The sequence below is a fragment of the Manis pentadactyla genome, chromosome 15 (genome assembly GCF_030020395.1).
Source record: "Manis pentadactyla isolate mManPen7 chromosome 15, mManPen7.hap1, whole genome shotgun sequence".
Classification (NCBI taxonomy): Eukaryota; Metazoa; Chordata; class Mammalia; order Pholidota; family Manidae; genus Manis; species Manis pentadactyla.
Genome location: NC_080033.1, coordinates 47167768 through 47190868, shown reverse-complemented (window position 1 = coordinate 47190868; position 23101 = coordinate 47167768). Strand labels below are relative to the sequence as shown.

Here is a 23101-nt window from a genome sequence, read left to right as displayed (position 1 = left end):
GTAATGGTATTATGAGTATTTGAGAATTTCTTTTCTGGTCTTACTGTATTTAATTTTTTCTTGCAAGAATATGAGTTACCTTTGCATTTAAGTAAAGTTTTTCTGTTGTTTTTTTATTTTAAAGGAAAAAGCTGCTTTTGGGAAGATAGTCGGGTGCTATTACATACCCTTTGATTCCAAGATTCTATTTCCATGAATGTGTTTATAGAAATGTTTACATGTGAGCCCCAATGTCAGTCCAGTGACATTCACTGCAATGTTGTAGAGACTGGTAAAAGGCCCAAACCCTTCAGAGAAGGTAAGTAGTTAAATATTTTATTTCCATCATAAAAACTATGCAGCTGTTAAAAAGAAAACAAAAACAAGGTAGATAGAGCTCAAACAAGTTACGTTGCTTAGGTGAAAAAGGAAGCTTACGTTGGCGAGGTGTGGAGAAAGTTGCACCCTCCTACACTGCTGGTGGGAATGTGAAATAGTTCAACCATTGTGGAAAGCAGTATGGAGGTTCCTCAAAAAACTCAAAATAGAAATACCATTTGACCCAGGAATTCCACTCCTAGGAATTTACCCTAAGAATGTAGCATCCCAGTTTGAAAAAGACATTTGCACCCCTATGTTTATCGCAGCACTATTTACAATAGCCAAGAAATGGAAGCAACCTAAGTGTCCATCAGTAGATGAATGGATAAAGAAGATGTGGTACATACACACAATGGAATATTATTCAGCCATAAGAAGAAAACAAATCCTACTATTTGTAGCAACATGGATGGAGCTAGAGGGCATTATGCTCAGTGAAATAAGCCAGGCAGAGAAAGACAAGTACCAAATGATTTCACTCATCTGTGGAGTATAAGAACAAAGCAAAAACTGAAGGAACAAAGCAGCAGCAGACTCACAGAACCCAAGAATGGACTAACAGTTACCAAGGGGAAAGGGACTGGGGAGGATGGGTGGGAAGGGAGAGATAAGGGGGAAAAAGGGGCATCACGATTAGCATGTATAATGTAGCGGGTGGAGGGGGGGACATGGGGAAGGCAGTATAACACAGAGAAGACAAGTAGTGATTCTATAGCATCTTACTACGCTGACGGACAGTGACTGTAATGAGGTATGTGGTGGGGACTTGATAATAGGGGGAGTCTAGTAACCATAATGTTGCTCATGTAATTGTACATTAATGATAGCAAAATAAAAAAATTAGAAAAAAAGGACGCTTACAGAACAGAATGTATAATGAGGTCCAAAGCACGTAAGGACTTGTATAGGAGGAGAAAGGCATTGCCAAGGGACTGGAAGGAATCCATCTGTTTGTTGATGGTGGTTACCTCCAGGGAGGCACTGGGAGCTGGGTGCCGGGTGTGGGAAGTGATGGGGGAAGAGGACTTTACGTTTTGTTCTGGATGATTTGAGTCTTTTACAAGTCTGTATACGTATGAATACATTATTTACGTAATCAACTAAAAAGTACAGAGTGAAAATATGAAGAAGTTTTAAAGTAAAAAAGCCTCTAAACTGCAAAATGCTCCCTTCATTGGGCTGCTCCAGGCTGTATTTTCAAGCTGACAGGAAGTCTTGGGAAGGGTCTTGGATCTTGGTTACAGTCAGGACTGGAAACAGGCTCCCCGACCAGCAAGGGGCAAATGGATCTGTAAAGGTCATGCCCGGCAGCTGCTGGCCAGGTGGACCGCGCACTCCTGGGAAAGGCGGCCGGGCCGCAGGGGCTTTGTGAAGCAGGATCACATTTTGGCCCAAGCTAGTTTCTCCCCGGAGCTTTCCCATCGGAGCTGTGAAGCCGCAAACCTGCAGGCCATCTGGACTCCTACTTTCTCTCACTCCCTGCTTTGTGGCCACCACATCCTCTTGGCTCCCTTTGCTGCTTTTTGTCCCCACGGCCATTCATGTCCCAGGCACTCTTACTCCCTTATTGCAGTAGCCTCCTCACAGGTCTTCCTGTTCCCAAAAGGCTTCCCTCCCTGACTCGTCTGTTTCTGCCTAGCAACCAGAATGGTCTCTGACCTTCTAAAAAGGTTACATAGTGGATCAGTTCCTACTTCCCCATTGCTTTTAGAATAAAACCATTGCTCTGCCCTCCAATCCCTTATGTGACCTGGCCCTGGCCCAGCTCTAAACTGCTTCTCACTTCCTTCTCTTGAATTGCTGTGAGCCACCTGCCCTGGCCTCTGTGTGTTTCCTTCCCTGGGGACTCTCACTTCCCCCAGGCCTGTCAGAAGCACCCGACACTCCTGGCCCCCAGTCTCTCTATCACATCAGCCGGTGTGTCTTCTTTGTGGCTCTATATGTACCTGAAATCTTCATTTCTGTAGAGGAGCAGAAACGAGAAAACTAATAGTTATATTTTGAGTTTAATTCTTAGAGAAATGCAGACCCGGAGAGGAGCAGGGAAACATTCTGTCCAGACCCTGAGAACATCCAAGGGGCTCAGGTCCCACTAACCAAGAGACGGTAATTCTTGCACCTGAGTCCTGCCCAGGCCCATGGGAACATCCACTTGGCTAAGGACTGACAACTGCAAAACCCCCAAAACTTTTTCCTTTTGATGCTGTAGTGGCTCTGACTCAGCTCTTCACTGCCTCTGTAGGGAAGTCTTCTATTAAATCTTGCTGTCCCCACTCTGGACTCCTGCTTTTCCCTGGTTTTCTCAACCTGATAATTCCTACTTGTTTATTCTCAGTCTCCCCTGCCAGCCACCATTATTCGAGGGCTTATCATGTGCTGGGTGAAGCATTTTACATACAACTCATTTAGTGTTCCTACAAACCCTACAAGGTAAGTGTGATTATGACCCCATTTTACAGATGAGGAAACTGAGGCACAGAGGTGAGCAACTTGCCCCCAAGTCAGGCAGCCCTCAAGTGACAAAGCTGGGATTTGAACCCAGGTGGCTTCAGTCCAGAGGCTGGGCCCTTCACTACTGAATGAGTTTACTCCAAGTCACTACTGAGATAAAAACTGACACCTTATTTACTTTTTAAAGATTTGAATTGACTCAGGAGCAGCCAATGGGCTTCATTAGTCACACTGGCCCAGAACCCACTGGACACCCCTACAACCAAGCTTTTACTGTCTGTGGTCATTTGACGGACATGATTTGACCTGTTTTACCGGGATCTACCATAGAACCAATCACAATCGGCCATAAATTTGGGAGTTCCATGGCTTGTGGGTGATTCTCAAAGTGCTGAATCCATGAGCCCATTTCCCTTCTGTAATTCTCAGTGGCATCCTGCTGCATAAAGGGGGCCAGCCTGAACACCTGTGGACGTGAGATCTCTGGTTGCAAAAAATAAGGGGACTCAATGCCTATTTGAGTTCTATTTTTATGAAAACCCCATTAAGTTGTTTCTATCAGAGCAATTAAGGTGTCGAGGCCTGATGTTCTGCAGTGCTGTGGAGGAGGCACTTTTTAAATGAGCGGCTGTTCGCAGGCAGAGAACTTTCTTTTCAAAGGGACCCCCGGGGGTTGAAGTCTCAGGCTTGTTCTCAGCTCCAAGGTGGGTTTTCTTAGCAGATGATTTGGCAACATCCTCTGCAGCTGGTGTTGAGTTAACTGAGGCTGATAACATAATTTGCCTCCCACTTTTTTTTCTTTTTGCCTGATTTTTGTAACTTGAAACCAGTTTCGAGGCTTCCCGCCTGCAGCAGCAAATGTTAATTCTTTCCACACCTTGTATAAGTTGAAGTGCAGCTGTGGGCACAAGGAGGCCAAGTGCAAAATTTCACTTGGCAGAGCTGTAGAGATGCATTTCTGTCTCTGCTTTTTAACCCTGACATCAGCTATACCCACATCTCCTGGGCCCTGTCTCTACCACACAACTGCGTCTTAATACAGGGTGCATTCTGGAACTGGGCAGCTTGCAGTTCAACCATGCAATAACAGAGCATTACTGGGTACGGACCTCTGTGCTTTGTGTTCTAGGTTTTTAGTAGGTCTGGGGTGGAGCCCAAAATTTGCATTTCTGACGAATTCACAGGTGGTGCCAGGGCTGTTGGTCCAGGAGCCACACTTGGAGAACCACTGCTGTGGGATTTTCCCAATGTATCCTATGTATCACCTCTCCTGAGAGTCTCCCAGACACTTGCACACACGCTGACTTGGTAAGTGCTCTTGCCATAGGCGCTCAGATAATCTGCATGGCTCGTTCTGTATGTCTGTGATTCTCATATTTGTATGTTTGTGATGCTAGTCAGCTCCATGGATGGGGCTGGGGTCTGCTGTATTCACTGAAGCATTGGATGCTTTGGCCCCTGCTTCCTAACCCCCCCAACCTTCTGTTACTCTCATCCTTGCCCTCCACCTTCTACCACCCAACCTTGCTTTACTTCCTCACAACAGGCCAAACCACAGATATCACCCTTTCCTGCCCCAGGACCTTGGCACTTGCTACACTCATGGCCTGGAACATTCTTCCCTGCTCCACATCATTATTCAGAGAGGCCTTTCATAAACACACCATTTTAAAGACAGTCCCGCAGCTGTTCCCCTTCACAACCTCTTTAATTCGCATCACAGGTCTGTCACAGTCAAATCCAATCCCCTTTAGAATGTAAACTCCTTAAGGGCAGGGAGGGGTGACCTTCCACACCCCACCATGCACTGGTGCCCAGCACTGAGGAAGAGCAGTGCTTCATTGGAGGAGCGAGTGAGTACAACTAGCTTCTGTTGTCAGTGAAATCCACACTGGAGGAGGCCAGAAACCAGGCAGTCTTCCTCTTGTGGGCTCTTCTTTCTGCAAACCTTCCTTCCGTCAGGCCACACATCAGCCATCCAGCACTGTGTTTTGAGCAAGGGGGTGGGGCGGCACTGGAGAGAGGCACGGGAGTTCATGGCAGGCACAGCCGAAGTTGCAGATCGGACACATATAATCAAATCCAGAGGGCTGCACTGCGTTCTGCCAACTGAGATACCCAGATTAAGCAGGCCGTCAGCCCCAGGGGCTAAGATGCCATGCAAAATAACTTCTCAAAAATAGCAACTCACAATCTCAGGAATGAGCATGAGTTGTCAATGACAGGAATAGTGTTTTGAAATAGAAAGAAGAGTCCTATTTATATTGCTGATGGTGATTATGTGACAGTAGCATATCTCAGGCCAGTTTCCCCAAAGGAGACATGTAGGTGTGGTGGCATGGTGGGAAGTGGGCTGCCTACGACACCGAGCCTGGCTCTGCCACTCACTGGACAGTACAGTGGAGCAGCTAAGAAGCCCCTGGACCTGGGTTCCAGTCCTGGGCTCAGCACCTGCCACTGTGTCACTTTGGAGTTCCTTAACCTCACTAAGCCTGTCTCTTTCTCAGGAAAACAAGGGGAAAGACTAATTTCACTCTCAGAGATGTTGTGAACAGAAATGAGCTAATGCTTATAAAGTTGGTGTCACCTCCCTGGCACAGAATAAGCACTCAAGAAATGACAGCTATTATTACCTATAACACTTAATTTTTTTTTTAATTTATAATTGTGGTAAAAAAATAACGTGAAATTTACCATCTTAACCATTCTTAAGTGTACAGCTCAACAGTATTTATGTATAGTCACGTTGCAGTACAACAGATCTCTAGAACTTCTTCATTTTGCAAAACTGAAACATTATCCCCTTGAAAAACAACTTTCCATTTCCCTTCCCTCCCTGACAACCACCATTCTATTTCTGTTCCTAAGAGTTTGACTACTTTAGATAACTCATGTAAGTGGAAGCATGCAGTATTTTGTCTTCTTGTGACTGGCATTTCACTTAGCTTAATGTCTTCAAAGTTCATCCGCATTATAGCATGTGACAGATTTTCCTTAGTTACGGCTGAGTAATATTCCATTGTAGATATATACTGCATTTTGTTTATTTATTCATCCATTGATGTACATGAGGGTTGCTTCCATCTCCTGGCTCTTGTGAATAATGTTGCTCTGAACATGAGTGGGCAAATACCTTTTTAGGTCCTGCTTGCAATTCTTTTGGATATATACCCACAAGTAGGATTGTTGGATCATGTGGTATTTGTTTTTAATTTTTTGAGAAACCTTTACAGTTTTCATAGTGGCTGCACCATTTTACATTCCCACCAGCAGTGCACAAGAGTACTGATTTCTCTGCATGCTTGCCAACACTTGTAATTATCATTTTTTATAGTAGCCATCCTAATGGTGTGGGGTGATATATCATTGCAGCTTTGATTAGCATTTCCCTAACAATTGGCGATGCTGAGCATCTTTTCATGTGTTTGTTGGCCATCTGTATGTCATTTTTGGAGAAATGTCTATGCAGTCAGTCTTTTGCCCATTTTTAAAATCAGTTTATTTGTTTTTTGTTGTTGAGTTGTAGGAGTTCATTATGTACCCCGTATCAGACACATGATTTGCACATATCTTCTCCCATTCTGCAATTTGCTGTTTTACTTGGTTGTTTCCTTTGATGCACAGAAGTTTTTACACTTAATGTAGTCCCATCTGTCACTTTTGTTGCTTGTGCATTTGGTGTTGGAGCCAAAAAATCATGACCAAATCCAGTGTTATACAGCTTTTGTCCTATTTTTTTTAGGAGTTCTGTCCTTTTAGTCTTATGTTTAGGTTTATCATCTACACTGAATCAGTTTTTGTATATGGTGTTAGGTAAAGGTCCCGCTTTGTTTTTCAGTAGTCATACTTTTATCTTGAGGAATTCCTATTACCTCTTTGTGCCTTTTTTCTTTTCTTTTTTTTAAATGGTAGATTAAGAACTTGTCAACTCATCAAAAGATACTACAAAGAAAATTTTAAAAGACAAACCACGAACTGGGAGATGTTTTGCAACACAGGTAACTGACAAAAGAAAAACACCCAGAATGCTCCTACAGATCAGTAGGAAAAAGACAAATGGCCAAGCAGAAAAATGGCCAAGACACGAAAGAAGGCATTTCACAGAAAAGGGAGCAAGAATGGCCAATGAACATACAAAAAAACAAAACATGAGTTCTCAGAGAAATGCAAATCAGCATCACATTGAGGTTTCATCTTCTACCCATTAAATGGGCAAAAATTCAGAAATCGAATAATAAGCACTCATACAGAGCTGATGGGAGAGTAAATTGGTAAATTTGGCACTATCTGGTGAAGTAGAGCACCCACAGACCCTACAAGCCTGCAAGTTCAAGCTTAGGTGAGACTCACCCCAGAGAAATAATTAAATAAATTATTCAGACGTGTGTAAGATTCCGCACACGGACGATGTTTATAATAGCAAAGAAGACTGGAAACAAACCAAATATTCAGTGGTAAGAGGATGCTTACAGAAGTGACATGTTCCCATAACAGAACATCAATCGGCAATAAAAATGAATTGCAATAACAGGGTTGAATGTTGAAACATAAAATTGAGAGAAAGAAGCAAAGTGCCACAGACTGTGCACAGCATGGTCTCTTTACAAAGCTCAAAACCAAAGCAAAATATATTCATTAGAGCAATAAAGCAAGGGAAAAATAAACATAAAATCCAGGACAGTGGTTCCTCTAGGGGTGGGAGCAACAGGGGAATGAGGTAGAAGGAACACAGCATCGATCATGTTTTACAATGAACTGAGTGGAAGTGCCTGAGTGTTTATGATATTGTAACACTTCATAATCTAAAGATGTTACATACATCCTTTTACATTCATTACATGTAAACCTAACATGATGAAAATAATTTTACAGCCCATATTCCTTATGGGCCCCTTCAGCTATTGCACGGCGGCTACCGGTTTAGGGATATCTGGTAGGATGTGCTCCTTTTCCCCATCATCTGCTTATTTGGGGAAGAATTTAGAAAGAGCAGGCGTGTCACTCACTGCCTTTGAGGCCCCCAAAACAAATGCTGGGCACAAAACCCAGAGTGGAGACTGGAGGCTGGTGATGGGAGGTACAGAGAAAGATCCCCAGACAGGAGGAAAGGGCTCCAATGGGGGACCTGTGGCCGGCCCAACTCCCGACCACCTCCAGCACCTTCCTGCCCTTTGGCCCAAGTCAGACAAAGAATAAGGGGGCCATCAGACACATGTCTCCCATCCAATACATTTCTGGAAGGGAACAGGCCTGGAACCACTAAACAAAGGGGTCCCACAGAGAATAATATCAAATAAAGTCACCCCTACATCAGTTCTCTTTCTTGGCTTGCCGGAGTTAATGACCATCACCAGGGCCTGAAGACATAACCTCTTTCCTGAGAGATTTTGTTCTGGAAGGTGTGTCCCCCAGGGACCTTCCCACATTGTGTGAATGACGTCGAAGGAGGTGGGTATGCTTGAGCTGTGATTAAACAAGGCAATATATTAATCTCCATTTAATGCAGCTAAACACTGTTCTCTCAACAGATACACATATATAACCCTGAGACACATTTTTCTCCTATGATTTCTTTTTTTCTTATTTGCAGTGGCAGAAAAGGCTTTTTAAATCACAAGGGTCTACGGAGATAATAGTCTTTCAAAGTGGAGCAAGGATTTTCAATTTTTATTGATTTCTTTAAAAAATGTCCTCAAAATTGGAGAAGTTGATTTTCACTGCTGGCCACACATGATCATGACGTATCATGTTACATGCAGAGCTCTCCCTAACAACCTTTGAAATGATCTAGAAATTCAGCCAGTAGAATCCTCTGAAATGTTGATCAAGGTCTGAGCTGGCTCAAAACCTGGGAAAATTTTTCCTGGACTGCTCAATTACTTGAGAAGAAGCACATTCCTTAATATTTATCTAAACTTTTAGATAAAGAAGGGAACATCAAATGCTAATTAGAAAATGACAGCATCCTTTGAAAAGCTTTTGAAATGCTTTGCTCCTGACCCTAAGAGATAGCTGAGTGCCAAGCCCTCTTGTTCCCATTAAGATAAGGCCGCTCTCTGGGAACAACTGCTGTCATCTCTCCACTTGGGCAATGCTGGCTGTTAATACTAGTTTGTCTCTAGTCTTTCTTCAAGCATGAAAATGCATCCTCACCACACTTCTCCTTCAATAAATCACACCATCCTTCTCTCTCCCACCTCTTTTGTGCCCTTGAATCTGTACTCCTTAGCTACTCATTTGCTTCACTGCATCCAAAGAAAACTGTCCTCAGGGAAGAATTTTAGTTGCACGAAGGGAGCCAAGCAAATCATGTGGGGATCAAATAAACTTCTCTCTCCAGGTGATTCATTATCATAAAGATTTAAAAGTCTGGGCTTTAAAAAAAAAACTGCCATAGGTGGGAGATGTTTGCAAGGATTAGCGGGTTCTGTGCTCTTGCCCTTTATGGAATCTGAAACACCATCAGTTCCCAGGCACTATTTTCAGAGCTGTGCTGACACTTGTTAATAATGTCAGTGTACAAAGCCGTGTTCGTTTTAATCTCATTTAGACACAAAGAAAATTAGCTAGTATGTGCCAGAAGGGAAAGGGGAGAAAATTATGCTATTGCTATCAGAGGGCAAATGCTCAAAGTTTTAAGTAAAATCAGAGGCCTTTTCCATCAGATGCCATTACTAGAGAAAAAGTGAAATTTGCAGGTGAAAAGCAAACACCGACCTCCCTTCTTCATGAGCTAATCAGCAGTTTGCTCCTGGGCAAAGCCTAACAGGCCCCAAGTCGGCCCCAACTAACCACCTCAATGCAGCAAAACTTTTCCAACAAGCTAAGCTGCTGCAATTAATGTAGGAGTCTGATATTGTTTTGCATTCAAAAACGACTGCCCCTTACAGGCAATGTAGGATTTTGGATCAGATTCTGGAACAGGAAAAGGACATCAGTGGGAAATCTAGCAAAACCTGAATAAAGCCTGTGGCTTAGGCAACAGTGTTTAGTAAATGTGCTACGATTATAGAAGATGTTAGGGAAAGCTGGGTGATTGATGGGTAGAGGGGAGCTCTCTACACTCTCTTTACAACTGTTCCATATCTAAAATTATTTCTAAATCAGAGTTTATTGAAATGATGCCCTTTTAAATGACTTGAGTCTGCTCTCTGAAATGTCCGTATGCAAAGGGAGCCTCATTTGCACCTTCCTCTGGACCACAGAGGAGGCAGCAGGACAGCATTCCCCTGAAGAATGTTTGTCCCAGGGGAAGGCTGCTGGGCAAGCAAGCTCTGTCTCCTCGCACAGGGTCTCCTTGGATTAGCTAGGCAGAAATACAGCAGTCTGGCATAAGCGACAAAATGAGCTCACACCAAAGCTAGCCGGGCCTGTCACCTGTGTTAATCAGCTGCTGTCACTAAGAGGGTGGTTACACAGTTTCTCAGGCTTACCCTTGATTCACTGTATATTTTATTCACTACTCGTCAAGGGTGGGAGATTTATTGCTCATTCAAAATGGTAATGTCAAGAGTTGGCAACAGAATTTCAAATTTTAGACACTTTTCTTTAGGTTTAGGGCATTTAATTGTCTTTTAAAAATTGTTTCTATGTGTATTCAGCATTAAAAATTTCAGTTTCCCCATACTAGGTAAGGATTGTTGAAATTAAGGTTCTCACAGTTCAGCATCTATCCTACATTTTGTTACTTCAAATATAGATTTCGCTCTTGAACACAAAGACATTTACTTAAAAAAATACACATGCCTCTGCACAGTTCTTTTCTTTTGCCAAGATCAGTGTGAAATACTTTATTTTCACTCAAACACAACTGTTTGAAGCATAAAGATGAAAAGTTCTTTTGGGGTTTCTTGGAGGATGGAGGAAGAGCAGAGAACAGAAAACCTTGCAGCGAGACTGACTTCTGTATCAACCTGAGTGAGTCACTCAATACTTCTGCATTCTGGTTTCACTACTTCACATACGTTCCAGAAACTTCTCAGGCCCAGTGGTGCTGAGAGAATCATCAGAAGTTCTTAAGATGCTAAGAAATCTCTTAGGCATAAGGTGAAATTTTTATTTGAAATAAGAAATTCCTTCTGCTGTAGAAGCAGTAAGAATTTAGTACCACATCCCTGGCGTAAAGATGGCCTTTTCAACCAATGGTGCTGGGATGGTGGGCTGGCCATTTTCTCTGACACGGGGAGGGTTTTGAGCAAAGAATGAACAAGATCGGATTAGCTTCTGCACAAGCCCACTCTGGCTGCTACAGTGAGAAGAGTCTGAAGGTGGGTGGAGGGTGAATGCAGGCAGGCAGTTGGGAGGCAACTGCAACCATGCAATACAGGACTGGAGGTGGTGAAGAGGTGGTTAGATTCTGCAGACGACTTGCAGGTAGATCCAAAAGATACGGAGAGTAAGAGCAGGGCCAAGGAGGACACCTGGGTTTTTGTCCTGAGCAACAGGGAAGGACGGAGTTGTCCACAACAGAGATGAGGGAGTATAGGAGGAGCAGACCAAGAGCAAGACTAGGAGCTCAGTTTCAGCCATGTTAGGGTAGATGTAGTAGAATGTCTAGCAGGTGGCTGGATGCAAGTCTGGGGTTGGAGGGAGTGGTCTGAGCAGATTGAATTTGGGAGACATTAGCATACAGACAGGATTTAAAGCTTGACCCTGGAGGAGATCCCCGAGGAAGTGAGACTGGCTAGAAGGGATCCAAGGATTGAGCCTGGAGCCATCCAAAGTTCAGAGGTCAGGGAAGGCAGGAGGAATGGACCCAGGAGACCAAGCCTGGCCCCACCCTCTGGCAGCTCAGACCTCTCAGGGAACTCCCGAAGACAGTGAGGTCTTTTCTAGATCACTAAAGTCAGAGTTACCTGGCAACACGGTCTTTAAGGGGAAAGGGTAGACATTTCCCTCTTGATTTTAAGAGCAATTTGGTATTTGAGTCAATTTGTTGACTCATTTTGAAAAAATTCACCTCTTTGAGGAGACCAAATAATAATGCAAAAGACTGACTTGGAGAGGGTCGCAGGGGACAGGGGTAGTAATCAACAGGCTTGAAGGCAAATCTGTACTTGAGTATGGGTTTCAAAAGCTACTTGTAAAAACTGTTCAAAATTTAAAACAATAAGTTCTGCACATACATACCCACATAGCCCTGGTACATGGACCTTGAACAATTTTTATTTTTTAATAAGGAGAAAAATGGAAGCAGCCTTAGGACTGGCTTTAAATATGAAGCTATCTGTGAAAATAATGAATCCAAAAATCAAATAATATACTTTTCTCACTGACTGGGAACTGTCCCTGGGGCTGTGGCTATATGTCCATGCTGTGGCAGAATGGTTGGGACACAGCACAGTCCTACAGGGAAATTTTCTCAAGATTTATAAGCGCAACGCAAACAGAAGAGCAGTTGCTAAAACATGGACTTATATAGACATTCCTGTCAAATAGGGTCAAAGACAATATTCTCTCATGGCTTTGCCTGAGCATCTGTAGTACTTGAGTTACAGAAATAGTACTTGTTCAGAATGTATTCATGTACAAAGTGGATCATTTATTTAGCACCAAAATCAACTTATAAAAACATCAGTTACAACAGGCATTTAAAAAGCATTTCTAACATTCTAAGCTTGCATCAAGACAGCTCCACAACCTGGATTCCCAAATCCCTCTATAAGTTCTAATGACAAAGAGAATTTTCACTGGTTGTGGAAAGCCAGTGTGGAGACAGCTGCCCTGTAAACAGTGGCTGACAGGGAATGCTGTTTCTTCCTTGGCTTGAGGTTTCCTGCTTGATCTGCAGGGGAAGAATTTTGTGCATGCTTAAACAGATTCTCAGTAAAGGGACAGGAATCCTCTATGTAATGTCGCAAAATTTATTGAAGAGAGAAAGCCATAATCAAGGTCTCATGCCCACTTACGTGCCATTGCTAGCGTCTCAAACAGAGCTCTTCCTAACCAGTAACCTTAAAGTCTTGATTTCCATGTTGTAAGGGCTGGTTAACACCCTTTAATAACTACTTTGCAATTCCAAACAACTCCCTGACAGCTTTTCTAGGGAGGGAATGGAATGACTGCATGTGTTTCTAAAGATCGAAGAGACAAAAGCAGCTATTTAACCATTTCCCCCCTAGGTTGACGGGAGAGGGATGTGAAATCCCAGTTCATGAAGCCCTGATTACAGAAGAGGAAAGCAGCATCTTCGTTTTTATAAAACCCATGCCATTCACCTGCTCTTCCCTTTTCCTTCCTGATTCTTGGTCACTGTGTTTGGAAATGGGAGTAACTCCCCACAGGCAGGTGATATTTACAAGTAAGGCCAGGGTCCTGGACGGGCCATCCTTTGGGCAACCATGAGGCAGATGAGGCGATTAAGCCCAAGAGAACATTTTGTGAACAGGCTACAAAAGCCCATTTGTACCTGTCCTTTAAAGGAGCTGGAGAAACCGGGCATTGGAGGCCATCCAAACTCCCAGGCTCAAGGAATTCCAGTCCCAACTCTGTTGTGATGTTTGTATTAATGATCCTTATTTGCGAAGGACTTTGATTTCTCCTTGGCTGTGGGTTCCTGGGTTAAGTAATCCTGGGTTATAGGTCAGAAGGCTGGGACAGACTCATAGGGCCAGGCGTATTGTCCAGTTTGTTCTCTCCCACCCAGATAGTAGCCTCCTGAGATGGCTGCAGGCAATAAGCCATGAGATGGGCAATGATTCTGGCCCTTTACAAGGTAGAATAGGCTCCTACCAAGGACACCCAGAGGGATAAGTCTACAAGGAGCAATTCTGTGTTCTTCTGATCTTCAATCATCCATGTCAGTGAATTTTCTCTTCTTGTAGTTCTGAACGAGGGTGGAAGCAGTGATCTGAGAAGCCTGCCCCTTCTCCCAACACTGAAAGTCATTCAGTCCTTTCTGCCCTATTTGAAATAATCCCCTCTCCATCTCGTCTAGCCTGGCGACCAGTGCTGAAGTGTCCTCGTTGTAGGCATTCTGGGAGGAGTCCATGATGCGGCGAAAACGTCCAATAAATGTCTGAAGAAAAAGGCAGTGAGAGAGATCAGATCCATTTTTATTCCTGAACTTTTAAATGACACAAAGGCAAAGAATTTGGTTTCGGACATAGTAAGAAGAATCTGAGCGTCCTCTTCTGCCCAGGTAAGTTATTCCACATTGGCAAGCCTCAACTTCCTTGTGTGTGAAATGGGTTGTTATGAAAATCCAACAGGTTGTTATCAATGAAGTAATACATGTAGAGCACCTAGCAAACGGCTCACAAGAGCAAGCTCCTTGAAAAGCATTACCCATCAGTTATTAGTAGCGAAGGCAACAATAATGTACTGGGATCACATGCAGACAGCTTTCAACCAGAAGACTCCTGTTTTAATTGAATTAGCTTCTGTTTTTTTCAGTCAGAAAGCAGGCTGGAAACACATATGATCTAGGGGTGTTGTTTTACAATAGGTTTCTGAGCCCAAGCCACAAGCCCTGCTTCAGTTTCTTCAACTGTTTCACAGTGATGTTTCCTTATATATAAGCAACTCTAATGTATACACTTCACAGCAGTGATGGAAAAAAAAAACAACCATACAACTCACAAAGAAAGGGCAGTATTTCAATTTAAGAACATGTCCTGGCGACATTATCAGACAAATGGATTTTCCTCACTTTTAGCTTTCTGCTCAAAAGTTTCATAAGCTCAAACTGTTTATAGTCTATGTATTGACTTCTTTTTCTGAATGGGGAGCAACAAAGTTTTTCTTTACTATCTACATTAAAAACAGCACTAGCACTAGTATATGTTAGGCCAAACAACCCCTGAGTCTGATGGAGGGTATCTGCATGGTCCAGGGAGCAAATGTGCATTGAACCAACATTTCTCATGAAGTTAGAAATGAGGATGTAAAACAAGAGGTAGGAAGGATGGTTTCTTCTAATATTAACAGAATAAAAAATAATTACAAAAAGTTAAAATAAGATTGTATTGTGAAGGATGATAAGTATGTGTTAAACACTATTTTGTTCATGGAAAAGAATAGCAATAGTTACTGTTTATTAAATGGCACTACATACTCTCACTACAACTCTGTAAGTTTGGCACTAGTATTATCTCTATCTTACAGATGAAGATTTATATTTTATTGATACCTAGAGGGGTCAAGCAGCTTGACCAAGTGACCCAACTAGTACATGGCTGGGCCTGGTCTTAACCCTACAGTAAGGGAAGGGAACAAATAACCAAAAAGTGCATCTATTTCCGACAGAAGCCTCAGACTGGTACTGGGGCAGGGCGGGGACCGTGAGTCTAAGTGCCTGTCACCTGTAATCAACCATTGCCCCTTTCTTATTTCCAGGACTTCCTGGTGGTCCTAACTCTTAGCAAGCAAGCATGAAGTGCAGCAGACAAGCAAACACAGTGCACCTGTAGGCTGACGTGGAATAGTAATTAACTACTTGTGTAAATTATATTCTTCCTTGAACAGGAGCTGGCTCCTAAGACATGTGCAACACCGTAGGTTTTCACATCACTTACTTACTTGCAGGAGAGACTGGGAAATATCTGTATTCTCTGGACTGTCAAAATGCAGGAGTTGGGAGCCAAACCCGTAGAAATGTGGCCCCATTTTGTGGAGGTCCACCACATTGGCATCTGCACTGAACACAGTCCTCCAACCTTCTTGGTAAATCTTGGGAAGTTCCACAGAAAGGATCCGCCGCTTGTTGTCAAACAGTCCTTTCGCCAGCCACAAGGGGAATTCAAGCTTTGAGCCCTGCATCAGACAGGAATGTAGATTTTAAAACAAATAACACAGTAAATGGGTGTGACTGAAAGGAAATAAATACACCTTGCCTCAGTGAATATCAATATTGCTTTTTCTCTTTGAGGGAGTGATTATCACATGCAGATCTGGTTGTGACCTGAAGAAATGAATTACGTGGGTTGAAAGTTCTATGTCATGATGGAATGGAGAGAGAAAATGGATTTATACAACAAAAACATAGAGAACAAAAATGTGGTATAAAAGGAAAGTTTTCTAACAAAAATAAAAATTGTTCAGTTGTAGATGCTTCCAGTACTACAAAAGTGTTAAACTCTCACAGAGCAGAACTCCTGCAAAAGGTGGGAGCGGCTTTGAAGAGGAGCTTTTTGCAAACCTCACAGGACTTGGGAGACAAATACTGAGTTCAAAGCTCCCAAAGCAGCCAGGATATGAGGCACCAAGATTTGAGAAAGAAGGGAGAGAAATAAGCCCAGTATTTGGCACCAGATATAAGAGCAATTAGGCATCAATTTTAAAAATCAAATGGAAATTCCAGAACTGAGAAATGCAATAACTGTACTTAAGAACTCAACAGATTAAGTCAAATTTAACAGGTTTACCAGATTTGTCATGAGGGATTATGAATTGGAAAGGTCAATAGAAAATACTCACATTAAAGCAGAGAGTAAGCACAGGAAAGAGTATAAGAGACATATGGAATATAGTAAAAATAAATAAAGGATAGGTCTAACATGCATGTAATTTGAATCTTAGAAGGAGAGAAGGAATAGATTAAGGAAAAAGTAGCTGAAGAGACAATGGCCATACATTTTCTAAAATTAAAAAGAGATATCAAAGCACAGATTCCAGGAACATTATGAATACTACACAGGATACATATTAATAAAACCATAACTAGGCACATCTTAAATTGCTGAAACATGAAGACAGAAAATCTTAAAAGCAATTGCTGGTGAAGTAAGGAACACATTTCTTTAAAGAAGGAGCAGTGAGAGATAAAGCCAACTTTTCAAGAGAAATCATAGAAGCCACAAAACAACAAAAATGAATGACATCTTTTCAAAAGCACTGAAAGGAGGGTAACTGCTAATCTAAAATTCTATACCCAGTGAAAATATCCTTTAAAAGCAAGGTGAAATAAAGGCATTTTCAGACAAAAACTGTGCAGAAAAGAGTTAACCTAGCAAGCCTGCACCTACTCTCCTTAGAAAGGTCTGCTTGTGAGGTCGGTCCTTGGTTGGTGTCTTGGAACTTGAGATTTCAGAAGGGCTCCCACCATTCTCAGAATTGGTAAGAGTTCCTCATAGTGCTTAAACTGTACAATGTGGTTTATGCCAAACACCTGCTTTCCTTCTGAAAGTCTGGAATCTTGGTATGTGCTTTATAGAGAGTGCCTGTGTAACCAGCCCTCAATAAAACCTCAGGTACTGAGTCTCTGCTGACCTTCCCTGGTGGACAGTAATTCATACATTACAATTCATTATGGGAGAAATTAATTGCATCCTGTGTGATTTCACAGGGACAGGACTCTTGGAAGCTTGTGTCTGGTTTCCTGTAAACTTCATCCCATGCACCCTTTCTCTTTGGCTAACTTTGCTCTGTATCCATTCATTGTATTAAAATTTAAAGATAAATATGACTATATGCTGAGTCCTCTTAGTGAATCATCAAACCTGGGGTTGATCTTGTGGACCCTTGGTACAGATAGCACTGGAGAATTTATCACCCGCAGACCCAGAGTAAGGAAATCCTCAAGTGAGAATGAAAATGATCCCAGAAATAAAGATGGAAATGAAGGAAGAAAAACAAGAGTAATAGAAAGAGTAAACAAGGGGGTAAATATAACAATGAGAATAATATAAATAATACTAATAATGTTTTATAGGGTTTAAAATGAGCCAAATTAGAATACATGACAATAACACAAAAGAAAAGAGGAAGAAATAGAATTAAAGTGTTCTCTGGTTCTAGCACTGTCTGTGAAGTGGTGAAAACAGCAATTCATATAACATTCTTTTTTTTTTTAGTTTTAAAAAAATGTTTATTAAAGCTTTTACAGGATTTTTTCAAATATAAGTACAAAAAATTGTAGGATTGTCACCAAAAAGGTAACCAATGAGCAATGATATTGGAAGTTATTTTCCTTTATTTTTGCTTCTCTGATGCCCTTTTCTACAATGAATGTCTTTTTTTAAAATCTTATGCATTCTTTTTGTATTCCCCTTCTCCACCGATTTTAAGACATTTATGGCCTATCAACTAGGATTCTTGGACAACTGCTGGCAATCTCGTTTCCTGGGTTTTACTCAAACTATACTAAACATTTCCTATACTAATTTTTGTTAAAGGTATTTCCTATTAATCAAAATTAAAATGTGATCACTGAAAAACTTGATTGTGGATGAAAATTATGCATAAAAGGTCAAATACCTTATAATTAGATACTCAAGTTAGAAAGTGAATATTCTATGTAACATAAACCACAATTCTTACCCTTCCATTTCCTGGTTTGACAAGAACTGTCAATTTGCTTTTTAAAAGAGTATACATATACATGTTTAATTTGGCATTCCATATTCAATAAAAATCAACTCATATTTTAATTATTGTGGAATTTTGACAGTTCTAGCAATGATGAAGCTGACTTTTACCCTATTATCTAGCAAAAAGCAAGTAACATTGTTAAGACTCTAAATATTTAACCTGGTAAATAATGGGAATATACTTTAATCAAGAACATACCATCTAAAAAAATAGTTTTGCTATCTAGTCATGAGTTTCTCATTACATTTCTGCAGGCCCTAAATGTTCAGAATAAATGTAGCATTCACATAATACTATAGTCCATGAAAAGAGTATATTCTTTTATTGTTTTTTTTCATACATGTTAAGTTTCACTTTCAATATTAAATTCCAATAAATTTGATTCCTTAATCATAAAAACTTGCTTTACACGTTATTTACATGTTGCCGAAGTCCTGAGCCATACAAAACATCACAGGGATCGGACTCTATGCATGGTACCATCTCACAGGAGGAGGGAGCTAATCAAGTAACATACATTCAAAGATTGAATTGTAGATACACAGTGTATTTGGCACTGTTCATTAACGTAACACCTTCCTCTCAGAGTTGGGCTTTCTTAAGCCTTATTCACAATACACCAGAATTTTACTATTCACATCAAAGGCAGCTTTTAAACTTTGTGACAGTAATCAGTTTTAAGACACAAAACACAACCAGAATTGGGAATAGAATTCAAATTCTCCAACTTCTTGCTATACTCCAAGCTGCCATCCATAAAGTAGGTTTGATAATCTTTTCATTGCGGGGAATGTCATGAAGAAGCAATTTAGATTGTATCTTTCAATACAATAAAGATAAAAAAAATGCTTTTCTTTAAAATAATCAGTTTTTCTTGGGAGTACAAAGAGAACCCTGATGATGCATAACTTATGATGATTTAAGCAAGACTTAGAGAATGACAAATGCCATTCAAGTTGTAGGGACCACACTAGCAGTTTAACTCATGAGAAGGATCTGGAATTTCTATATCTGAATTCAGAATCTCTAACAACTCATTTTAACGTTCTCTTCCCAGGACTATTGCAGATTGAGGTCACAGGTTACAGATTTACATTGATGTGTAACACTATATTGCTATGAAATAGAGAAAATAAAAGTACAAAGACTCAACTATTAAACCTTGAGCAACTTTGGCTATATCCTAGTGGGTGATTTATTTGTCTAACTTCAGTTTAATAAATATTAAATCTCTTCAATTTAATTGGGCCCATTAAATTTATTAATGCCATACATGTTCTAGAATGTTTATAAAAGACACATACCATGTTTATAAGAGGCATAAATTCAGTCTTAAACTAAGGCAAAAAAGCCTCAACAGATCATGGATCTCAACAGTACATGGGAACAGAAATCATAAATTCTCTGGTAAAGTTTAGAGATACACTACAGCCTCACACAAAACTTTTAGCAATAAATTAAGACTTAAAAGAAGTCTTATAATGTACCAAGGACTATGAAGTGCAAAGTAATGTCACTGGACCAAAATTTAATCGTTTTATTTTAAGTGTATTTTAAAAATCATAAACGAGGTTTTGTAAAAGTCAAAACATTTATCCTTCATAGCTTCAGAATGACAAGCAATTTCAGATCCTGCTTTCCAAATCCAATCTTCTTTGCTATTCTTCAGACTTCTGACACCTAGTATTTAAACTATTCTATTCTAAATGTATAATTTTAGGTAACTATTGTACACTTGTTGATAAGATTTTTCTGAAAACAGGCCATCAAAAAATATAAAGAATGGTTTCTGTCCGAGGATCAGCAGTAAGAGAAGAAATATTAAACACCTATCAAAAAATCATCTATTTATTTAAAAAATAACAGAACCAGTGCTGTTCTCCACCATGAAAGAGAACATATAAAACTAATTTAAATTACTTTTGTAGACTTTGGTAATACTTTATTACCTATACAAGCCTCAATCTTACTTCAAGATCTTTTATGCAAAGTCACCATCAGGATTTACTGAGTAAAAATCCTGGGTACTAACATGGCCCTAAATGTGCTATTCCAAAGAGGAACAGGTTACTTTTGAGGAAAAGAGTTGCCTTGGTAACTTCCCTCAAATGCTTAAAATTAAAATAGTTAATGGAAATAATTTATGCTGGGTACACACTGACCACCAAACAAAGAAGGAAATCAAATTTTCTTTCCTATTGAGGAAATTTGCCACTTTTACTTTTAAGATTAAATTTCTTCCATTTTGGCTACCTAATACAGTATTTAAATTTTTGAAGTCTGCATTTCAATGTAGTAAGAGTTCTTTTTCAAATGATCTTCATAACCCAGAACACAGACACCAGAGCAACATGCTCAACTCATACTATTTGACTAAAATGAAGAGATGAAAATGGACTGATATCTGAAAATAAATATTCCCTCTGCTCCAAAGGTGAGCAAGTTTTTATCATGTGAGCAACACAGAACCCCATGCCTCTGGAGACCCCTCAAACTCAGAATGTTTCCATTTAAGAATGTTATCTTAAAAATTAAAGTTTGGTCACTTAGGAAGGACTAAACAAAAATTATTCCCTTTCCCCAAAACAAACAGCTTTAGTCACCCCCACCTTCTCCCCACAAAAATAGGGAAGTAGTTGAGGTTGCATAAAGCCAAATTTCAGCTTCTAAAACATTGCTGCTATTTGCTTAAAGTTGCAGGTCTACATGTTTTCTTCTCCAATACTTCCCTTATAAGTTTATTTTCACACATTCACACACATATGAGCACACACACGCTTACTCTCAAGTAAGACACTTATTTGTGTTTGTTGATAAATTATGAGGATTATAAACTAGATGTGTACAGGGTTTCATAGGTGCTTTGTAAACATCAGAGTCACTTGGGTCCTTTTCTTCAAAAGCCTGAAATCAAATTACACAACCAGGGATCACTACTTTCCCAGACGCTGCTCACAGGCTGCATATTGACGTAGGGCAGAGAAAAAGGCCTCATAACTGATGTTTAGATGGGAAGGCAAAGACACTATCTCAGTCAATCTGATGTGCCAGGGAAGAAAGCTTAATGTGCTGTCCACAGCACCAATCTTCAATACTAAATCAGGATCAGGGAAACCATTTGAACTAATTAAACTGTCTAACATAGCTACATCCAAATCTGCGGATCTCTTTTGCTGCTGTGCTACTTAACTGGCAAAAGTCCTGAGCAGCTCTCACAATATCTGCTTTTCCATCTTCTGGGGCCAGCACTTTCACGGCCGATTGGGAATTTAAAACTTGATCATCTTTGTCATTACTATTCGCAAACTCTGGTGAGTATTTGGAACAATCTAAGTCCAGAAGTTCCTGCTGTTGTTTTAAATTTTCATCCATAAATCTGGAATTATTTCTTTTGAAAATACCCTGGTGGTCGTAGACGCAAATGTTAGGAGATGCCCACGGCCATACACCAACCACACCGCGAGACTTGCGATATCGGAGAAGCTGGGCTCCTGATCTTGCTCGGTGACCACCAGGCCCATGTGCACAGGCAGCTTCTCCAGGGAACGGCCGTCCGCGCGCCAGCGTAGCTGGAGGTGAGCGGCGGCCGGGCCCGGCCTCCCTCTCGGGTGCGGGTGGTGACGGCGGTTCCGGCCGACAGCCGGGGACTTGCGGAGCGTGAAGCCGAGCGGCGCTAGGGCCGCAGCGGAGGGGGCGCGACAGCAGCGCCGCCAGATCCCGTTCCAGGTGCCGAACCGACCGCGGAGCCAGGAGGTGAGCGTGCGGTGCAAGCGGAGCGGAGCGTGCAGCACCCGCCACACCAGCTCGTACAGCCCCGTCTTACTCTCGTGGCGCCCTTCCTTCCTTCCCTCCCACACCTACGGCGCGACGGAGTTTTCTCCGGCCCCCCGGCCATCACTCCACTCCCGCCCCCACCACGTTCCCGGCGCCGCAGCCGCTTTCCAATGCCAACACCTCACCTCGCCCCCGCCGCCATCTTCCCCGGGGCACGGCCTATAACATTCTTATTAGTAAAAAATGCGTAATATTTAAGGTAGCCACGAAAATAATAGATTAAACAACTAAATAAATGAATAAAAAGGTAAATGGATAATCGCCAAATTGATTAATCCGAAAGAAGTGAAGAAAGGAAAGAAAAGGAGACAATAAGGATACAAAATAGGCAAAAATAAGCACAGGTATATCAAAAATTAAGTGCAAACAAATTAAGTACACCAATTTAAAAATTGCTAAATGGAAAAAAAAACCCAACTACATGCTGCTTAAAAGAGGCATACCTTAAATATAAAGACACAGTAAGGTTGAAAATAGAATGGAAAGAATGTCATGTAAACAGTGATCAAAAGAAAGAACATTACTAGAGATAAAGGGGACATTTGACAATAATGAGTCATTATATCCACAAGAAAAATATAAACACCTGTCTACACTGACTGAAGTAAAAGGAGAAATAGACACATCTATAATCACAGTGGAACATTTTAATATTCTCTCTAGGGAAATGAGAAATAGCAAACAAAAACTCGGTGAAGAAAGTAGACGATTTCAACAAACAGCAACTTTGACCTAATTTACAGATATAGATTATTTATTATACACCATGACTTCATAAAATACATCTTTTCAAGTGTCCTAGAAGGGTTAAATTGATCGTATGCTGTGGCATGAAGCAAGTCTTAACTTTAGAAAGACTGAAATCATTGAGACTACGTTCTCTGGCCACAGTGGAATTAAGCTAGAAATAAAAAACAAAAAAGAGAAACAGTAAAACCCCAAAATGCCTGAAATTAAGCACTAGTCTTCTAAATAGCCCATGAGTCAAAGAAGAATCACAATGGAAATTAGAAAATATTTTGAACTCATTGATAATGGAAATACAATGAATCAAAACTTTTGGAATGCAATTAAAGCTGTGCTTAGAGGAAATGTACAGCTAAAAACACATAGAGGGTCTCACAGATGCAGTGACCTAGGGCTCATC

At 41.1% G+C, this 23101-nt stretch overlaps 1 protein-coding gene and 1 pseudogene across 2 annotated transcripts in view; both read right to left on the bottom strand.

The window, feature by feature from the left end:
- Positions 1-12331: 12331 nt before the first annotated feature.
- GINS3 (GINS complex subunit 3) overlaps positions 12332-23101 on the bottom strand; it is a 12994-nt gene continuing 2224 nt past the window's right edge. The window contains exons 2-3 of one of the 2 annotated variants that reach the window (XM_036897952.2): positions 15331-15564; positions 12332-13828 (exon numbers count right to left, since the gene is read on the bottom strand). In XM_036897952.2, coding sequence (XP_036753847.2) covers positions 13598-13828; positions 15331-15564 — 465 coding nt within the window. In that variant the 3' untranslated portion in view covers positions 12332-13597. The remainder of the gene's footprint in view (positions 13829-15330; positions 15565-23101) is intronic. The other variant, XM_036897953.2, reaches the window with a different exon arrangement.
- Positions 15571-23101, bottom strand: part of LOC118918607 (dehydrodolichyl diphosphate synthase complex subunit NUS1-like) — a 9054-nt pseudogene continuing 1523 nt past the window's right edge.